The sequence below is a fragment of the Cetorhinus maximus genome, chromosome 4 (assembly GCF_964194155.1).
Source record: "Cetorhinus maximus chromosome 4, sCetMax3.hap1.1, whole genome shotgun sequence".
Classification (NCBI taxonomy): Eukaryota; Metazoa; Chordata; class Chondrichthyes; order Lamniformes; family Cetorhinidae; genus Cetorhinus; species Cetorhinus maximus.
The window spans coordinates 161,507,941-161,525,614 of record NC_135882.1 but is presented as its reverse complement, the minus strand read 5'-3'; the positions used below and the strand labels follow the sequence as shown (position 1 = coordinate 161,525,614).

Sequence of the window (17,674 nt, the reverse complement as noted above, 5' to 3'; positions counted from 1 at the left end):
AGTTGGTCATTAGTGTAATTCTTAGTGCACTCAGGGTTGTTTAGCAAGTACTGTCCTATTGCTGAATCATATCTAATGTTAAACATTATGTCCTGAGTTTGTGGGGCACTGGCTTTAAAATATTCATTAGCTACAGGAATAATTTTATAGGGTTAGCAGAAAGCAAATATGGTGGCTATGTTTAAAAAGGGTGAACACTACATCAACACCAAATTAAATAATGACCATTGTAGGTTGAAGAGTGACCATGTAGCAATAACTTAATGAATAACAATCAGCATGGAAAAAGAATAAACTATTCTAGTTGAAAAATGTATTTGATTTTTGTCATGCCCAGTAAAGGCACGTCATATTCCTAAATTTACACACGGACTGAGCTCATATAGAAGCATCTGGAACTGACTTTTATTTGTTTACAATTGATACTAATGCATTGTTAAGATAGCTGCCAAGGGGTCAGGTGGCATTTGCTTACTTAACACAGATCCTATCAAGTTTCCAGAAAGTTCCAAATTGAATAAACATGGACATGGGCCTCCCTCTGGAATGGACGGACCAAAACAAATGTTATCAGTGGGATTCACACTTGCCATTGTTTAAAGCTTTCTCAAAACACAGAGTCAATGGACTCCTAGACTTTGGGCAGAATCATCCCAGATATACACTAATTGTGGTAGTGATGGCAGGTTTTCACGCCGTATCGTCCCAAACCTGCTATATTACTTATGCATTCCCGGGAAACACGCCATTACCTCACCGCTTCATTGCGCCGAGTGCCGTATTTAAAGTCCAGCCGTGCGCACACATCTCAGTGCTTCCAGCCCACGACTACTACAGGGAAGATGTCCACAAAAGGCAAAAAAACTGCAGCCGCCAGGTTTAATGATGCATCACTGGAATGCCTTTTGGACACCGTGGAGGCCCGCTGTGATGTCCTCTACCCCCATTCTGGCCGCAGCATGGGCAGCGGCATCACCAATCCAGCATGGCAGACGGCGGCAATGGTGGTCTGTGCCAATGCTGCACAGAAGAGGTTGGACATCCAATGGAGACAGAGGATGAATGATCTCATCCGTGCAGTCAGGGTATGCCAGCCATCTCATCACTCTAAGCTCACATGCTCAAGTCCATCACATTCATTGGCATCTCACTCAGTGCCAGCTCAAGTGATGTGGTGCTGTCTGTGAAGCATGGCACTGACGACTGTGAGTGCTGACCAAAGCACGGTAGGCAAACAAACCTTGAAGTCCCGAACCAAGTGCAGCCCGCCAGGTGCATGTTGCTTATGTGCTGTTGTGAAACACGTCGGCGTGTTTTCCCGCCAATGTGGATGGACGATTCAACGGGGGGAAATACGTGCTGCAGGCTGGCCTTATAATGATATACTGATGTATTACAATGAGGTTCCCGATGTCCGATGGCGGGTGTCGGGTGTGTTTGGTGGCGTGAGCGAACAATATGGCATGATCGGTTTCACGATGGCTTGAAACCAGTTTGCAATCATCTGCTCAGCCCGCATCCCTGCGTTCTGCTGGACCAGGGTCTCCATGGCGTTAGCCATCCTTCCCATGGAGACCTCCATACGTGCACATGTGGGCACCACTTCATCAGAGAGCAGGTAAATGCATTCCTTTGACTTGTGTGCCACACTGTTGAGGGCTGTGTGTGATTTTGGCTGCCTTCTGCGCTGACTCTCCAGGATGAATTGGAAGGCTGAATCCAGGGGCTCGTCATCTGACTCGGACTTCACAGATGCATCTTACCCACCAGTCCTCCAAATACTGGGGAGTTTGGCAGGCCTACTCCTGCTGCGGACATGTGTCCGTGTGGTGATCACCAGATTGTGAACCCAAGCCTGCTCTAGATCTAGGTCGCATGGAGGTGTGTGTCTATGTGGCGGTGGAGGATGTGGCTAAGCGCAGTGAAGGGTCTTCCAGGCTGCTTATTTGTAGCTCTTCAATGGAGGAGATATCCTCTTCACTGGAGGTGCAGACCTGGATGGAGCTGAGGGACTGGCTGGCTGAGAGTGTTGATCACTTGGCAGGGGCCCCTGTGAACCAAAGTGGAGATAATTAGTGTGTGTCAGCAGAGTCAAAAGCAGGAGAGAGAGCACTCACAGTTGCGTTGAGAGAGGGATGATGTGGTGCAGGATCCTCACGTGGGTGCTCGCCACCAACCTCACTGTTGCCTTTTGCACGCTCCTCAAAGTGTGAGGGGTCTGTGGGCCACCCCACCCCCAGTCTGGGACGTCTCCCTGCTGTTATGAGCCAGCTTCTCCTGCATGAAAACAGATGTGGAGAATGTGAGCAGGATGCATGGCACTGTGTGGAATGTTTGTGTGGCGAGCAGAGCCTTGGACGGGGTAAGGATACGAGCTCCAGAGGATATGAGCTTGATGGAGGTGTGAGGGTGAGTGTGAAAGTTAGTGGTGTTGTCCCTTGAGATGTGAGGTCCCTGTGGATTGATGGGTTTGTGAGTGTGTGGGTTGAGAGTGCTGAGAAGAGTGACTTACCTTAGAGGGGGCCATTCATCCTCTTCCTGCATTGGATTGCTGTTCTCTTTTGAAGGGTGTTGGCGCTGACCACTGCTGCCACCGCTTCCCATGCTGGTTTGATGACCTTGCATGCTAGTCTTCACCCAGAGCGGGGATAGAGGACTTTGCACCAGGTCTCCAGTGCATCCAGTAGGTGCTCAAGGGAGGCGTTGCTAAAACTGGGGTCAGCGTGTTTCCTCCCTTTGGCAACCATCAGTTCCCAGCAGCTTCCTACCCCTTGAAGAGTGCTAGCTCTGTGCAGGTGCGGCCTTTAAATATGACATCCAGTTTACTGAAGTTCTGAGGTGACGGTGGTGCGGGTGAATCAGAGGCTGCCCCACTAGTGACCCGATGTGTTTCCCAAGAAGACGTAATTAATGAAGAATGGGACAATACGCCATGAAAAGCTGCCATTACAGCCAGCGGGTAAAATATCTTTTTTCCTGCCCACTACTGCAGTTAGTGTAAATCTGGGACAATTCTGTCCTGAATTGCCTGTATTCTGTAAAATTATTTTGCCTTTATCTGTATTCAATCTTTGTGTGTGTGTGTGTGTGTGACTGAGTGTGTGTGGTTGCATTAATTCAGGCCAAGTGAGTGAACATAAATAACCTTTATTGAAAATCACAAAAGTTTCTGCTGAATTACTTAATTGGAATTCATACTCCAAGGGTAAAAAAAGCCACACCTCTTTCCATACAAAACATACTGATTACAGGCAATAAGAGAGCAAAATACGTTCTGTGTCACTCTTTTGAGGATGCTACAAAAATTAGAAAGTGGAAAATCCATGATTTGGTTTATCTGGGTTTTCAACAAAATCCTTTTGAACAACTTCTAATTAAAACAGAAATCCATGAGAATCCAGGGTGGTACGTGAGATGTGAAATGGGATAAGAAATCAAAAGCAGACTTGACTTGTGAGATGCATGGGGTGGGCGAAAGGATTCTCCTTTCAGAGCAGAGTTCTGGTTGGGCGGGACTTCCACTCACCCCTCAGTCTGTAAACTTTATTTCACGGGTCAGGGTTCATTACATAAGCACAGTTTGCTTCTTGCAGGATTCCAAAATCAAAAGAGAGTCTGCCACTGCAAAGTTGGAAATGGGAGGGTGGAGATAGCAGAGGAGGTGGTGAAAGAAAGGGTGGGTGGCTGGAGAGGAATGGATTTTAGTATCAGAGGATTTGGCAAGGGCATATACAGGGAAAAGGTGGCCCAATGATTACAGGAAAGAGGGGATACCCCTGCTGAAGGCTTTGCCTCTAACTAGGGCCTTCAGTAAGCAAATGTAAGGTAGTAGGAAGCAATTAAAAAAGGGAAAAATGATACTTGCATACAGAGCCAGAAAAGTTGAACGTAAATTCAAAGAGTTTATGTTGAGATTTTATACTGTACTGGTCAGACTTTAGTTCAAACATTTTGCATTGGATATGTTGTAGGGAAAAAGGATGATTGCAAATGTAAGGTTGAAATAACAGCCATGAGCTAAGTGCTATGAGGAAAGATGAGTGAACTCTAAGTGAATGATATGAAGAAGATTAACAGAAAACCACACTTTCATGTATAGAGGTCTAAAAGTATCATTGTTGTGCCATTATATATGGGTACCTTTCATGATTTCAGGATGTCCCAAAATGTTTTACAACCAATGAAATACCTTTTGAAGTGAAGTTATTGTTGTAATTCAGGATGTGCACTAGCCAATTTGTGCACAGCAAGCTCCCACAAACAGTAGTGTGATGAACGATCAGGTAATCTGTTTTAGTGATGTTGGTTAGGGATAAATATTAGCCAGGGAATCAGGGAGAACTCACCTGCTCTTCTTATCATGTCATGGGATCATTTACAACCACTGGGTGGCAGAGAGGTCCTCAGCTTAATGTCACATCCAAAAGAGAGCACATTTGACAGTTTAGCACTCCCTTAATCTTGCTCTGAGATGTTAGTCTAGACTACATGGTCGAGATTCTGGAGAAGGGCTTGAATCTGCAACCTTTTGAGTTAGTATTAATGTCGCCTATGTGATTGGTAAAATTGAATGTTGACTGCAAAATACTGGGATAGTGCAAGGATCAGTTCTTGTGCCTCAGCTATTTACAATCTAGATCAATAACTTAGATGAGGCACTGAATGCAACGTATCCATGTTTGTTGATGATACAAAGTTAAGTGGGAAAGTAAGCTCTGAGGAGGATACAGAGATTGCAATAAAATTTAGACAAGTTAATTGAGTGGAAAGATGTGGCAGATGGAACATAATGTGGAGAACTGTAACATTTTCCACTTTGCTAGGAAAAATAGATCATAAATTTTTTAAATGGTCAGAGACTGGGAGATATTGAGTGAGAGCTGTTGGTATTCAAAGAGAGCAGGGTGACCTTGTACACAAATCACAGAAAGGTAACATACAGATACAGCAAGCAATTAGGAAAACAAATTATATGTTAATATTTTTTACAAAGGAATTGGAGTGTAAGAGTAAAAGTCTTACTGCAGTTGTTTGGACCTTGTTGAGCTCACACCCGGAGTACAGGTTCCAGTCGCTCCCCTTACTAAGGAAGGACATGCTTGCATTTCGAGGGGCTGCAACTGATTCATGGACTGATTCCTGGGATGAAGGGATTGCACTATGAGAAGGAATTGAGTAGACTAGGGCTATATTTCTTAGACTTAGGAGAATGGAAGAACTGGAACATATAAGATTCTTCAGAAATTTGACAGAGCAGATGTAGGGAGGATGTTTCTCCTGGCTGGGGAGTCAAGAAGTCAGGGTCAAAATGTCAGAATAAGGAGTTGGCCATTTAGAACTGGGATGAAGAGTAATTTCTTTCCTCAAAAGGTAGTGAACATTGGGAATTCTCCACCTCAGAGTGTTGTGGATGTTGAATTGTTAAGTATATTCAAGATGGAGCTTGATAGATTTTTGGGTACCAAGGGAATCAAGGGATTTTGCAGATAGTGTGGAGGGTAAAGTTAGGGCAGATCAGCTATGACCTCATTAAATTGCAGAGCAGGCTTGAAGGGCTAAACAGCCTACTTATACTCATATTTCATATGTTCTTGTGCTATTATTTATTCAATAATCTATGTTGTTAGCATACATCTCCTTGTTTATTAACTAATTACATCCATATGTGCTGCAAGTGTTACCAAATGTTCTGACTTGCCTGGTTCTGGAATTTCACATGATCTCATGTATCAATTAAACCAGCAGTCCCAGTATTTTACCGTGTCAGTAAAGAATGAGTCCTTTATTTAGATAGTTATCTCACGTCAAATAAATGACTATCAATCACGCACTGGTGTAACTATGTTCCTATTTAATATTTTTATCTTTTATTAGGTGACTTCTGTGCGCAGTTTTTAGTGACTAGCTCAATCACCTAATGTATTGTCCAGAATTTTCAGCAGTTCCGCTATTGCCAACTAACAATGAGTTGATTGCCTGGTTACTTAATAATGCAGCCTTTCTCAACACATCACAAAATTATAATAATTAGGTGGCAGCCGGCAAATCGGATGACAGGTCAATTTTTAGGAAATTAGTCACTGTCTGTTACCTTCATGTGCTTTGGCCCTTTAGAGCTACAACTATTTAATGTTAATATGTTTTTGACAATTGCACACAGGTGTAATAAATAATTAAACCTTTGGCGTAAAGGAAATGCAGAACCTCTATTGCAGCAAACTGAACAGCTCATATTTCTCTTATGATCTCTAACGTTTATTACCTGTTACTGTAACTGGAATTTCTACTGTTCAGAAGTTTTCAATAATCTGAAAGAGTTTAAAAATAATCAGTCATTTTGTATAGATAATTCTGAATAATTAGAAGAGCTTAAAACAATCAGTCGTTTTTGATAGATATCAAAGGAACACAATCGCAGCAGGTCAATTGGATAGGTTCATTTGCCATCTGCAGAACTAACGCAGAGGTGCCTGGGCCTCCAAATGTACGTTTTCAATAAAAGTCAGCGTTGAAAGTTTGAAACGGATGTCGCTCTGTTTTTTTTTAAAAAAAAATCCAACTTCTTTCCAACAAATACTTTCAAAAATGATTGTGTTTTTTTTAACGGAAAACCGTTCAGTGTTTAGGATATTCCAGGTGGATCCCTTTCCTGTTACAATGCTAAAAGACTGACTTCGAATTTCCAGGAAAACATTACGAATTCCAAAAATTTTGGGACCATAAAAGTTAATTGGCAGTCAATAAAATCAGTGGATCTTTCTGCCTCCAGGCATTAGGCGCCTGACCAAATGCCCCCCAAAGGTCTGCGCCTGAAGGAAATACTACGTGGAACTAGAAGAGGGTCCGAAAAACAGAGATAGCTGCTTACTTTTAGAGGCCACGTTTTTCTCTTGAGTGTAATCTTTTTCTTTTGGAAGGTCACATCCATCCTTAAATCCCTTTAGCAGATAGCTATGAATTTAAAAAAGGATCGCTCTCTGTTCAGAATACAACGTTTTTTCTCTTTGTATGTTTTACCCTGTCTCTATTTATATCGTTTTCATATTTTAAATCCTGGCATTCCAAAAATGAAACTGGTTTAAATCAACTTTAAATAAATTGGGTTCTTCATTCAGCGGTCATATATTTTTATATAGATCATATATTACATACCAAATAAATCGTCGGGGTGTGATTTAATCTTTAAAAAATTAACCCACTAAGACGAAATAAACCCGAGACGAAATAGCTATCAAGATGAGTTTCTGTTAAAGATTATTTTTATCTATGTAATAATTTTTAAAAAGTGGACGGCCATAAATAAAGTATCCCTTTTTGATATTGAATTTGCAGCATCATTTTATGAATTTTCTTTCTAGCAATGTTTGCAACTGTTTTATATCGTAAAGATCATTGCTGCGTTTTTTTTATATAACGTCCCGTGTATTTCTAAGTGGCTCGAGTCTTCGTTCGGAGCAGTGAAAGGAAGAGTTTCCACACTCCATCCCAAGGCACAAGTCCCATCAGCACGATAGTGTGATTTGTAAGATCGGCTTTTATTCTAATATACTAGGCAGTATTTTTTTTCCACTCGCATCGCATCATTTGTGAATGGTCGGTTCGAACGTCAATCATGAAGGGGGAGGTGAGAATTGGTTTGACAAAGTTTCATTGAAGGTAGTTCAGTCAGATGTTAGCAGAGCAGCAAGAGCAGCTGGAAGCCAGAGCCAGAGAGGGGCAGCACAGGGAGGCTGAAATTTCAACCCTGTACCAGCGGGATTTAAAACACATACATTCAGCCTGTCACAGAACGCACCCACGCGCATCTGGTTTTCCAAAAAAGAACCGTACGGGTTTCTGAAAAGATCATTTTTCAAAAAGCAGGGATCACAAAGTAACGAATAAATTGACCTTCGGCAATGGAGTGCCCACGTATTCACGCTGCAGATGTGAATCTTCTTGGATAAAAGCTGGATGAAGAGAAAAAAAAGCTAGCCCAGAAGCTCCATCACTGAAACGTGTTGGGCTCCGATTCTGCTGTAGCGATGAGTCATACGGGCCACGGGATTTAAGAGCAGAAGTTTGCGAAGTCCGCTTGCTACAAAATAGAAAGCCAATTCGCCGCTGGATCATTTCTTGCAACCCGTTCGTAGCATCGTTGCCTTTTTGTTGTTGTTGCTGCACAAAGCTGATTTTTGAAAAAAGGACAACTTGGAAGGAGGCGGGATTTGCTTGCCGGATTGTCGTGTCCAAACCCCCGGGCGTTATCTCATGAAAATAAAATTGACTCCATCAGATAAACTGGTACTTGATGGGCTATTCCGGCGATGTTAGTAATCGTTTGAGACTTTCCGGCTCTGGAGGCTAAATCGAAATAAGTTCACGAGGACACCATGATAAGGTCGCTTTAAATTTCGGCGAAGCCGGACCTGCAGTTGACTGGGATTTTTTGCACTTTGTCAATGATAACCGGTTCGGTGCGGTCAACAAGTATTTCAACACCCTCTGCATATTTGAGAAGACAACCGTCTACTGACAATGGCATCAGAGGTGGTGTGTGGGCTGATCTTCAGATTGCTTCTTCCCGTCTGTTTAGTAGCTGGTAAGAGTGCTTTCAGATAAGGAAAATAAACTGCACAGCCTTTAGACCGAAAGGCATTTTTTTGGCTCTCTGTGAATGCAAACTTCGGAAAAGGATGCATCATATGAAATCAATGATAACGTGGTTTTTAAATTATTTTTAATTCCCTGGGCGAAGTTCATTTATTTCTTTCACATTGTAGCCACTGGATGTCATATACAATATTACGTTTTTAGACAGATATATTACCTAAAAGACGTTCAGTGAGCGACCCGCGTCCGTGAGTGCATGCCGGAATTTACAGCAAGAGGGGGGCAAAACCTCACATACAATTGATTTTTCTCTCATTTAAAGAGTACTTTTAAAATGCATTTTAGAAGTAATGATCGCCAACAGGAAGCTGTTTTGCAATCGATCAGGTGTATTTATCCATATCTATCACTCTTTCACAAGGCGACAGTAAATGTCAACGCCGACTGAAATAAAATAGTGTGTTTCCCCACTTAATCAAAAACTGTGCCGAACAAAATACAAATTGGTATAATTAAAATTGCAGGTTATTTTGCTCTGTGCTCAAAGTTTAGCAATACCGGGAAGCTTATTCCACTGCAAGGAATATAACTGGTTTGAGGGGCAGGACTTGTAGTAACAGAATGAAACTGATTAGCTTAAATGACAAGTGAAGAGAGAATTAGCTCTGACCTTAAGCCGTAAATGTGGTTAACGTCTGAACAGAATATCGAGTGCACGGTTCGCCTTTGCTCCAAGTCAGATGAGTTTCTGAACTAGTTCAAAGTTTCATTGTAATTGGCGTGAAGAAAGGAAAGGCATCAGCTCGGGCCGGCTGCCGGTGAACTATATCCGTCGCCTGACCTCGTATCCTTTTCCTCTCGAAATGCCAGAGGAGGAAGGGGAGGATCGCCAGCCCTCGGCTTTGTCCCACTGGACTGGGGCTAACATCAATCCCGTTAAGGGCTACATTATTGCTAGGGGCTTCCAACTTTACGGCCGAAGCGTATATTAGTTAACCGTCAATATTTCTGGGTCAATTGTGAAATTTGTAGTAGAACCGTCCGCGCATTAAAGAATAGACGGTGCTTTGTGACATCGTTACCTGACAATTCCTTGAAATTCAGCTCAGCAAACTATTTCCCAACCAGTTTCCATGTTGCATGTTAAATTTATTTCGGTGTCATCGAGCAAATGTCCACTTTTTACACGTGTTAAATACGAACTTGTCCAACTCCCAATTTCACATGAAAGTGCAAGGGGAAACGCAAGCCCTGGAGAGTCAAAGTCTGGAAAAGGCTTGGCGATAAATATGCTTTTAAAAAAAATCTCTTAGCACGGTTTGTGTAAGGTTGCAACATCTTTTTCTTTTGCGAATTTTTACCTACACGTGACCGGAATGTATCAGGTAGAAATCCAGACGTCCGGTGAGCTAGTTTAAATAAACATCCTCCCTCCCGCTAACTCGGTGCAGAGTCACGCACTCAGCATATTTCGAAGAACCGTTCGTTTTTACATTTAAGGATTTCCAGATGACATGGCGATGCAGCACTCGCAGCTAAAGAAATGTTGTCTGTTGCCTCATTGGTGCACTACAATTTTTTTTTTAAAGTGTATTTGTACGTGTGAGAAGTTTGTGTGCCTGTTTTTTTTAGGCGAGAGGAGAGTGGAGTGCTTTCACTCGCTCCAAGGTGTACAAAGCGCAGGCTGTGAGCTGGTCTCCTCGTGCTGGGCGGGGTGAGCGCACGTGCTGCTTTCTCGCGCGCGCTGACCTGATCCCGCGTACCACCTGGGCTCGCGCGGGCCGTGTCCACTGATCCCTGGTGCCACCTGGGCTCGCGCGGGCCGACGTATCGCCTGCTCCCGGGTGCCACCTGGGCTCGCGCGCCTGATCCCAGGAGCGCTCGTTCGCTCGCTCTGAAAGCTCTCGAATGAGCTCGCGCCGAGTCAACCGCCCACTCCTCCATTTTTCTCCTGTGTATTTGAAGTGCCTCTTGATATTTGACAGTTAAAAGATCCCTCAAAAGTGTGGGGGGTGGGGGGGAGAGGTGTTGGGGGAAGTAATTTCGGCCACCAAGTGAAACAGACTCCCACAAACTCAAGGATGTTATAGCCGAGAGCAAGAAACAAAGAACCAAACTTTTTTTAAACAAAAGGTACTGTTGCTAGTTTGCTTACGAAGTTCCCCCATTTCATGAAGTATGTAATTTTATGTTTTTTTTTAAATAGAGGAGGTGATTCACACTGTAACATAAAAGTGTGGTTTGATGAAGCTACCTTTATAATGGAGCTCCTTACTATGGGGCGAAACATGGGAATCGTAATGTTGCAATAACATGCAGCTTGGAAAATTACTGTGAAACTGAAGATGACGGCTGAAAATTAGGGATTCCTGGTGGGAATTTCCTGATTTTCAATATTACAGTTACTACATGAACACATTTACGTCCACTTGTCTTCCTGTGTAACCCATAACCTTTATCTTTTTAAACACCGGTTTTCAAACCTTTAGTTTGGGAGAACCCTTGCAAATAGACCACTTGACTTGATGTTCAGGAGGTCCCTGATACATTGTTGACGTTGCTGGGTCGTTAGCAGTCCTAATTTCCAGCAATTTGTGGCGCCAAAAATTAAACGATCTGAAAGGTGAAGTAAAAAAAATCAAATCACAACGATGTGAGATAAGGGGGCCAACGATTTTTATGCCAGTTTGGATTCATTTAGCAATTATTTATTTTTCATTACATGAGATTACTTACTTTTAGGCCACAAATATGATTGGTAAGGTACCATGCAAAGTAGCTGTACTTTAATATTCACACAAGTGACAGATTAGGTAATGAACAGCGTATGAGGACATTTGAACATAGGAGATTGTTCTAGTGTAGGATGAAGCCCAGTGCAAAATGGCAGTGCCAGAATGTAATACCCATACAAATACTAACAGTTGACTCATGTCTGTTTTCTTACAAATTAAAACTTTACTTTTATTTTCCATTATCTCATGGATTGTTTTGACTTAACAGCAGCAGTTAGGCAGAAGAATACACAACCCAAAATGGAATAAAATTGAGTTAATTGTTACTTTTATATTAGAAGTCAGAACCCCTCTTTTGAATTGATAAAGGTGCATTTCATTTTACAACTGATCTCAGACGTAAAAAATAATAAGTATTATCATTTAGAGTTTACATTGCATGCATATGAGGAAAATAAACATGCTGGAGTAAAGTTATGAATCCTCATATGTCTCTGGTGACCTTAAGTAATGTAGTCTGAGTTTCTTTTTGAGGAACATCCAGTAATTAATGACTCAAAATCTTCTCATTATTTATCTATCTTCTAGGTAGCCACAAGGGTACTGCCACATATTCAAAACAAATACATTCTAAAGCATACCACTGTATAGGTATATATGTTAAGAACTCTTATGTGGCCCATTCGCAACAATATGGTTCTAGAGTGAGCCTTTTTCATAATGTATTCTACAAAATTATGCACTTTTATACCACTCCATTCAGCCATTTGTTTTTGGGCTGTGTAAATAATCAGCAATTTTTATTTACTTCAGCAAAAGTCTGGTCAGGTTTGTGTGCAAAATGCATGCAAGATTTTGATGGAAATATCCAGAGAATAAATTTGTAACTTACATGACTATGAAATCCCTGCCCTTCAACCCCATAAATACTTCAATTTGTAAATGAGTAAGTCTTAGTGCACATCTCTTGTTTATTATTCTTCATGGTACTCAAATGGTGAAAATACTTTCTGAAGTCTTTTAAACATTCCTTTCAGATAAAATTGCATGAGTCAACATTAATATTTTGTGCAATAACAAAGTTGAACAAACATCAAAGTTAGAAGATAAAGCAAATATTTTTCTAAAAGTTCATAATCTATGCTATGTGTCTACATTCTCATAATAAAAGTAATTCAGAAATAGTAAAAATAGAAAATAAACATCAGTTAAAGCATTTGTTATAGATTAGGAATGCAATCTAAATTTTAGGTATGAAAATTGTTGCATAAAGATTTTGTGAAAACAAATAATGCTCTTTGTGAGGCATAATGTTCAATTTTGTAAATTACTTATTATTTCTTCTGTAATTAAGTTCAATATAAAATCTATCTGTTGAACACATCAAGGTATTAATCTGAAGATGACTCTTGTTCCAGTTCTCTCTATGGAATTGCCTGGGATATATTCAGCACACCAACATTGTTGAGAACTGGAGTTGCAAGGCTTGAAGGACTGTGGACACAATACAATTTATCAAAATGAAATAAAAAGAAAGACCTGCGTTGATATAACATGCCATCAGACTTTACCAGCCAATGAAATACTTTTTGAAGTGTAGTCACTGTTGTAATACAGGAAAGATGGTAGTCAAGTTGTAGACAGCAAACTCCCCCAAAGAGTAATGTGATAATGACCAAATAACCTGGAAATGTGATCTCTAGCCTAATTGAAGCTCCAAATTATTATAGGGCTTCCCCTTTGTGAATGCTCATTAAGAATATTAAAGGTCAATACCATTTTTCCACCTTTGATTTAAAAATAAGTTGGGTAATCAAAAATTAAATCTGGCATCCTTAGATATAAAGAGACACTGATGTTATGTTGTATTCTGTGTTTGTTTCACTTGACTTCTTCATTCAGGCCCTTTTTGCAAAGATTCTGCAGACTTATATAAATTTTCACAAAATGCCATTTGGTTTGCAACCACAAGTTTAAATAAAGGAAAGTTGTTCTCTAGAAAATTACCAAAAGATTTATGAACAAGGGACATTAGTCAAAGTGAAAACTTTCCCGTGCTTTGGGGAAAGATCAGGGGAGTGAGACTCGTTGGCTAGCTCTTTCAAAGAACCAACACAGATGCCAATGGCGAATAGCTTTTCTATCTTGCTATGGAGGTGGGGGTGGAAAGAAGCTTGGGAGTTAGACATGTTCCCTTAACGAGGTGCTGGTTATAATGCCTTGGAGTTTTAAACAAATTATACAAGTTTAAACAAACTTGTAAACTGTAAACAAAGTTTAACAAAGCCTAATTCCAGAAGGATAGTGTAAATAAAATGTACAATACATCACTAGAATAAGTGAAGAATCCAATGCTCTGGTTTCATTTGAATGCTACAATGTAGTCCCAAATTACTCTTTATTTTCCCCCCGGATGCATGCCCAATAATGCAATTTTAGTACAATTTTGCTATTATGTGGGGCAGTATGAGGCATATTACAAATATTAATTGAAATGCCAAAACCTTTTGATAGAACAATGCTTGTCAAATCTGGTTATATAGATTTACACAAACCTTGTTTAATAGAAAAAAAAATCTTATATCTATGCTTGTGAATTATACATGTTATGTACAATATTTATGGCCAATATACATTGGCCATGTCATGTTAGGCCATGGGGATAGTGGTCACAAATGGAATAAGGTGACTTTGGAAGGTGCTAGAGACGCGCATCCTCAAGGGGCCGAGGGACCTTTGTGTATGACCCACACGTCTGACTGTATCAGTCTGTGAATGAGCAGTGTTGCTGCATTAACGATTGCAGCAATCATCAGTGCTTTGGATGGTGGGGAGACAGAGTGGATGGGACTGTGGCCCTCAAATACCTGGCCGCTGCACCCCAGCCTTGCCGACACCTGCCGACCTGGCTGCCTGCTTCCTCCCCAGCTCCATGGCCTGCTCCTCATAAGTGGTTAGGTGCTGCAGCACGGCGTGCCCACCACCAGCCTGCTGACGCTCCTGGCTATTGTTCTCTGTTTTTGCCTGCAGAGCAGAGAAGAGCATTCATTGGGGCTGATCGCTCATGTACTCTGCACGCGCATGCCGCACCCCAACCACAGTGGCCCATCTGAGGCCTCCAGCGGCTCCTGTCCACACTACTGGTAATCAGTCACCAGAAAATATTGTGGCTGCTCCCAACCACCACCACCCCCCCCTTCCCCCCAACGGCCACCTTGGACGCATTCGGCTTCCATCACTTTGAATAACACACGGGTCTTAGCGCCCATGGCAAGGAGGCGCAACTAGGTTTTAGCTCTGAGGCCAGCAGGTGGCTCTTGGCCACGACACCTTGAGGCTCCCCTTCCACCATCTCATCACCATCAATAAGACATGTGTTGGAGTTCTGAGTATCTGTCTAGCTGCCTCCCCTGCAGGCTGCCCCCAAGACTACTCAAATGCAACAAACACCAACATATGCTGCGGGGAGAACCCATCTTCTCCTCAACCACTAAGGCTGATGTAAGCATGGTCACTATCTGTTTGCCCACGCAGTGTGCGCCAAATGCCCAATGCAGTAACGACACTAAGGTGTGTGGGGGGTGCGGGGCCTCAAAGGCTAAGGCTACCTGCTGGGTAAAATGGCCAAAGCTGACATGGTACTCACCTTTCTAGAGCGCAGCAAATCATTGAAGCGCTTGCGGCACTGTGTTGGTCACGTGGGGGGCCCTCCTCCCATCCTCTGGAAACAACGCCTCCCAATGGTTTGACACCTCTTCCAAGAGGGCAGCAAGGCAGGCATCAGAGAACCGAGGGGCACAGTGGCCCCCCGCTGGCCTACCCTGCAGCCTGCCCCCCTCCTCCTCCCCTGCCCTCACCTCTTCTGGTGCCTGGTCGCTGGCCACGGTGAACAGCCTAAAGGAGGCTGCCTGGCCGTGCTTTATACAGACTGCCGGTTCCCCAATGGAACCAGCGGTTTGAACACGCCCGCCGCTGATTTGAATTTCCCGCTGAACACGGGATTCTGAAACACGCTGGGCGGGCCTTAATTGGCCCACCCGCGCAAAATGGCAGCGCGGCCCGTTTCGCTGGTGGGGATCGGCTCCCCGCCCGACAAACGCGAAATTCAGCCCAAGGAGTTTGCCACATTTTTGCTGCATTTTAATGCATATTATGGCTCCATTAGGTAATAGAAATTTTGCAGAAGTACTACTTTGAATGACGATTGGAATGACTGTCTATTGTAATAAATAATTTCACATGATTATGTTCCTATTTCTATTGTAATATGGAAGAGCCAGTCAATACAGGAACGATTTAACTGACCACTAAAGGTGTTTAGATGAAGGTCCAATTGGCTATCAGTAATTTAAAGCCACATATTTCCATTTGATAGTTTTCTTGTTTTTTTTTTTGGCAGAATTATCAAATTGATTAAGTTGATTAATTTTTAATACTCAGAAGTGGGGAATTAGGATGACCCTAGGCTGATGGTGAGGCATGTCTCTTTAGGCCACAACTTGCTCAACACCAAATGCAAATTTAGAAGTCATGGTGACCTCCTTCATGAGAACAAAAATAAAACATCACACAAGAACGAAACTGCGATTATGCTGAAAAGTTGTATTTTTCCATTGTGTACATTTTATTTAACCTTTTTTTAATTCATTCATGGGATGTGGCTTCGCTGGCTGGGCCAGCAGCTATTGCCCATCCCTAATTGCCAATGAGAAGGTGGTGATGGGCTGCCTTCTTGAACCGTTGCAGTCCATATGGTGTAGGTACACCGACAGTGCCGTTAGGAAGGGAGTTCCAGGATTTTGACCCAGCGACAGTGAAGGAACGGTGATATATTTCCAAGTCAGGAAGGTGAGTGACTTAGAGGGGGACTTCCAGGTGGTGGCATTCCCATCTATTTGCTGCCCTTGTCCTTCGAGGTGGTAGTGGTCATTGGTTTGGAAGGTGCTGTCGAAGGAGCCTTGGTGAATTCCTGTGATGCATCTTGTAGATGGTACACACTGCTGCTACTGTGTGTTGGAGGTGGAAGGAGTGAATGTTTGTGGATGTGCTGCCAATCAAGTGGGTTGCTTTGTCCTGGACAGTGTCAAGCTTCTTGAGTGTTGTGGGAGCTGCACTTGTCCAGGCAAGTGGAGAATATTCCATCATACTCCTGACTTGTGCCTTGCAGATGGTGGACAGGTTTTGGGGAGTCAGGAGGTGAGTTACTCTTTGCACGATTCCTAGCCTCTGACCTGCTTTTGTATTCACAGTATTTATATGGCTAGTCCAGTTCAGTTTCTGGTCAATGATAACCTGCATGTTGATATTTTGTGGCACATTACTGTTGGCATTAATAAGTGGGTCTGTGGAGGAGATAAGTTTGAGAACCCCGCTTCACCCCTTCTTACATTTAAATCAGGGCTTTCCAAACTTTGGGTCGCAATCCCCAATGGGGTTGTGGGACGAGCAATTGAGTTGCGAGTTCCGAGGCAGCAATGGGGTGGCTGTAGAATGGAGAGTCAGGTTTGACAGTCCTGGGATGGCCTCTTTAAATGTGTGCATTTTTTTTGCTCATGAACATGGCCTAATGAAGTGAACTGTGAGACCACAGTTCTCCAACAGAGCCTGCAAAATGGTGGGTGTCTTAGTTTCTTTGTGTGTCTGTACTCCTGCGGTTTGAACTACCAACAGCTCTCCCCACAATGTCCCTTCCATCCCAACCCCAGTCAGCAACTCTCCCCATCCCCCCTAGTTGAGAAAATGTTTGGTTTAAATAGTGCCTTTCACAATTTCAGGAAATCCTGAAGAACTTTAGGGCTAATAAAATATTTTTAAAGTGCAGTCACTGTTGTAATATAGGGGAAATGTGGCACCCTATTTTGTGCATAGGGAGGTAAAACTTCAGTAAGATAAATGACAATCAGTTTTTTGGTGATGTTGGTTGAGGGATAAATGTTGGCCAGGACATCAGGGAGAAGACCCCTTGAAAATAATTGTATGTGTCCAACTTGACAATTTTACTCTTTGGAAAACTCCACACAGATAAAAGCTAGAATATTATTCCTTAATTTTTTTTTTGCAAACATTTATGCTTATCAAGATAAGGGCTATTAATATGAGGAAACTCTGTGATTTCAAACTCCAACGCCAAAGTAAATCACAAGTTAGACACACACAAAAGCTTCTTTTTGTTCGTTTCAATAATGTGCCTTGACAGAAACTTTAGAAGAACAGCCTGTTGCATTCGATGACTTTTCTGTTTCCCCAAAATAATCTATCTTTGTGTTCTTCCTAAGTAAACTGCTAATTTAATGCATGAAGAACAGTTTCGTGCTGTGAGCCCATGCCCACTAAGAACTGCATTGAGA

The 17,674-nt window shown here is 42.4% G+C and overlaps 1 protein-coding gene across 1 annotated transcript in view; it reads left to right on the top strand.

The window, feature by feature from the left end:
- Positions 1 to 7,662: 7,662 nt before the first annotated feature.
- LOC144679989 (piezo-type mechanosensitive ion channel component 2-like) overlaps positions 7,663 to 17,674 on the top strand; it is a 1,019,816-nt gene continuing 1,009,804 nt past the window's right edge. Inside the window, exon 1 of the mRNA XM_078541050.1 lies at positions 7,663 to 8,581. Coding sequence (XP_078397176.1) covers positions 8,518 to 8,581 — 64 coding nt within the window. The 5' untranslated portion in view covers positions 7,663 to 8,517. The remainder of the gene's footprint in view (positions 8,582 to 17,674) is intronic.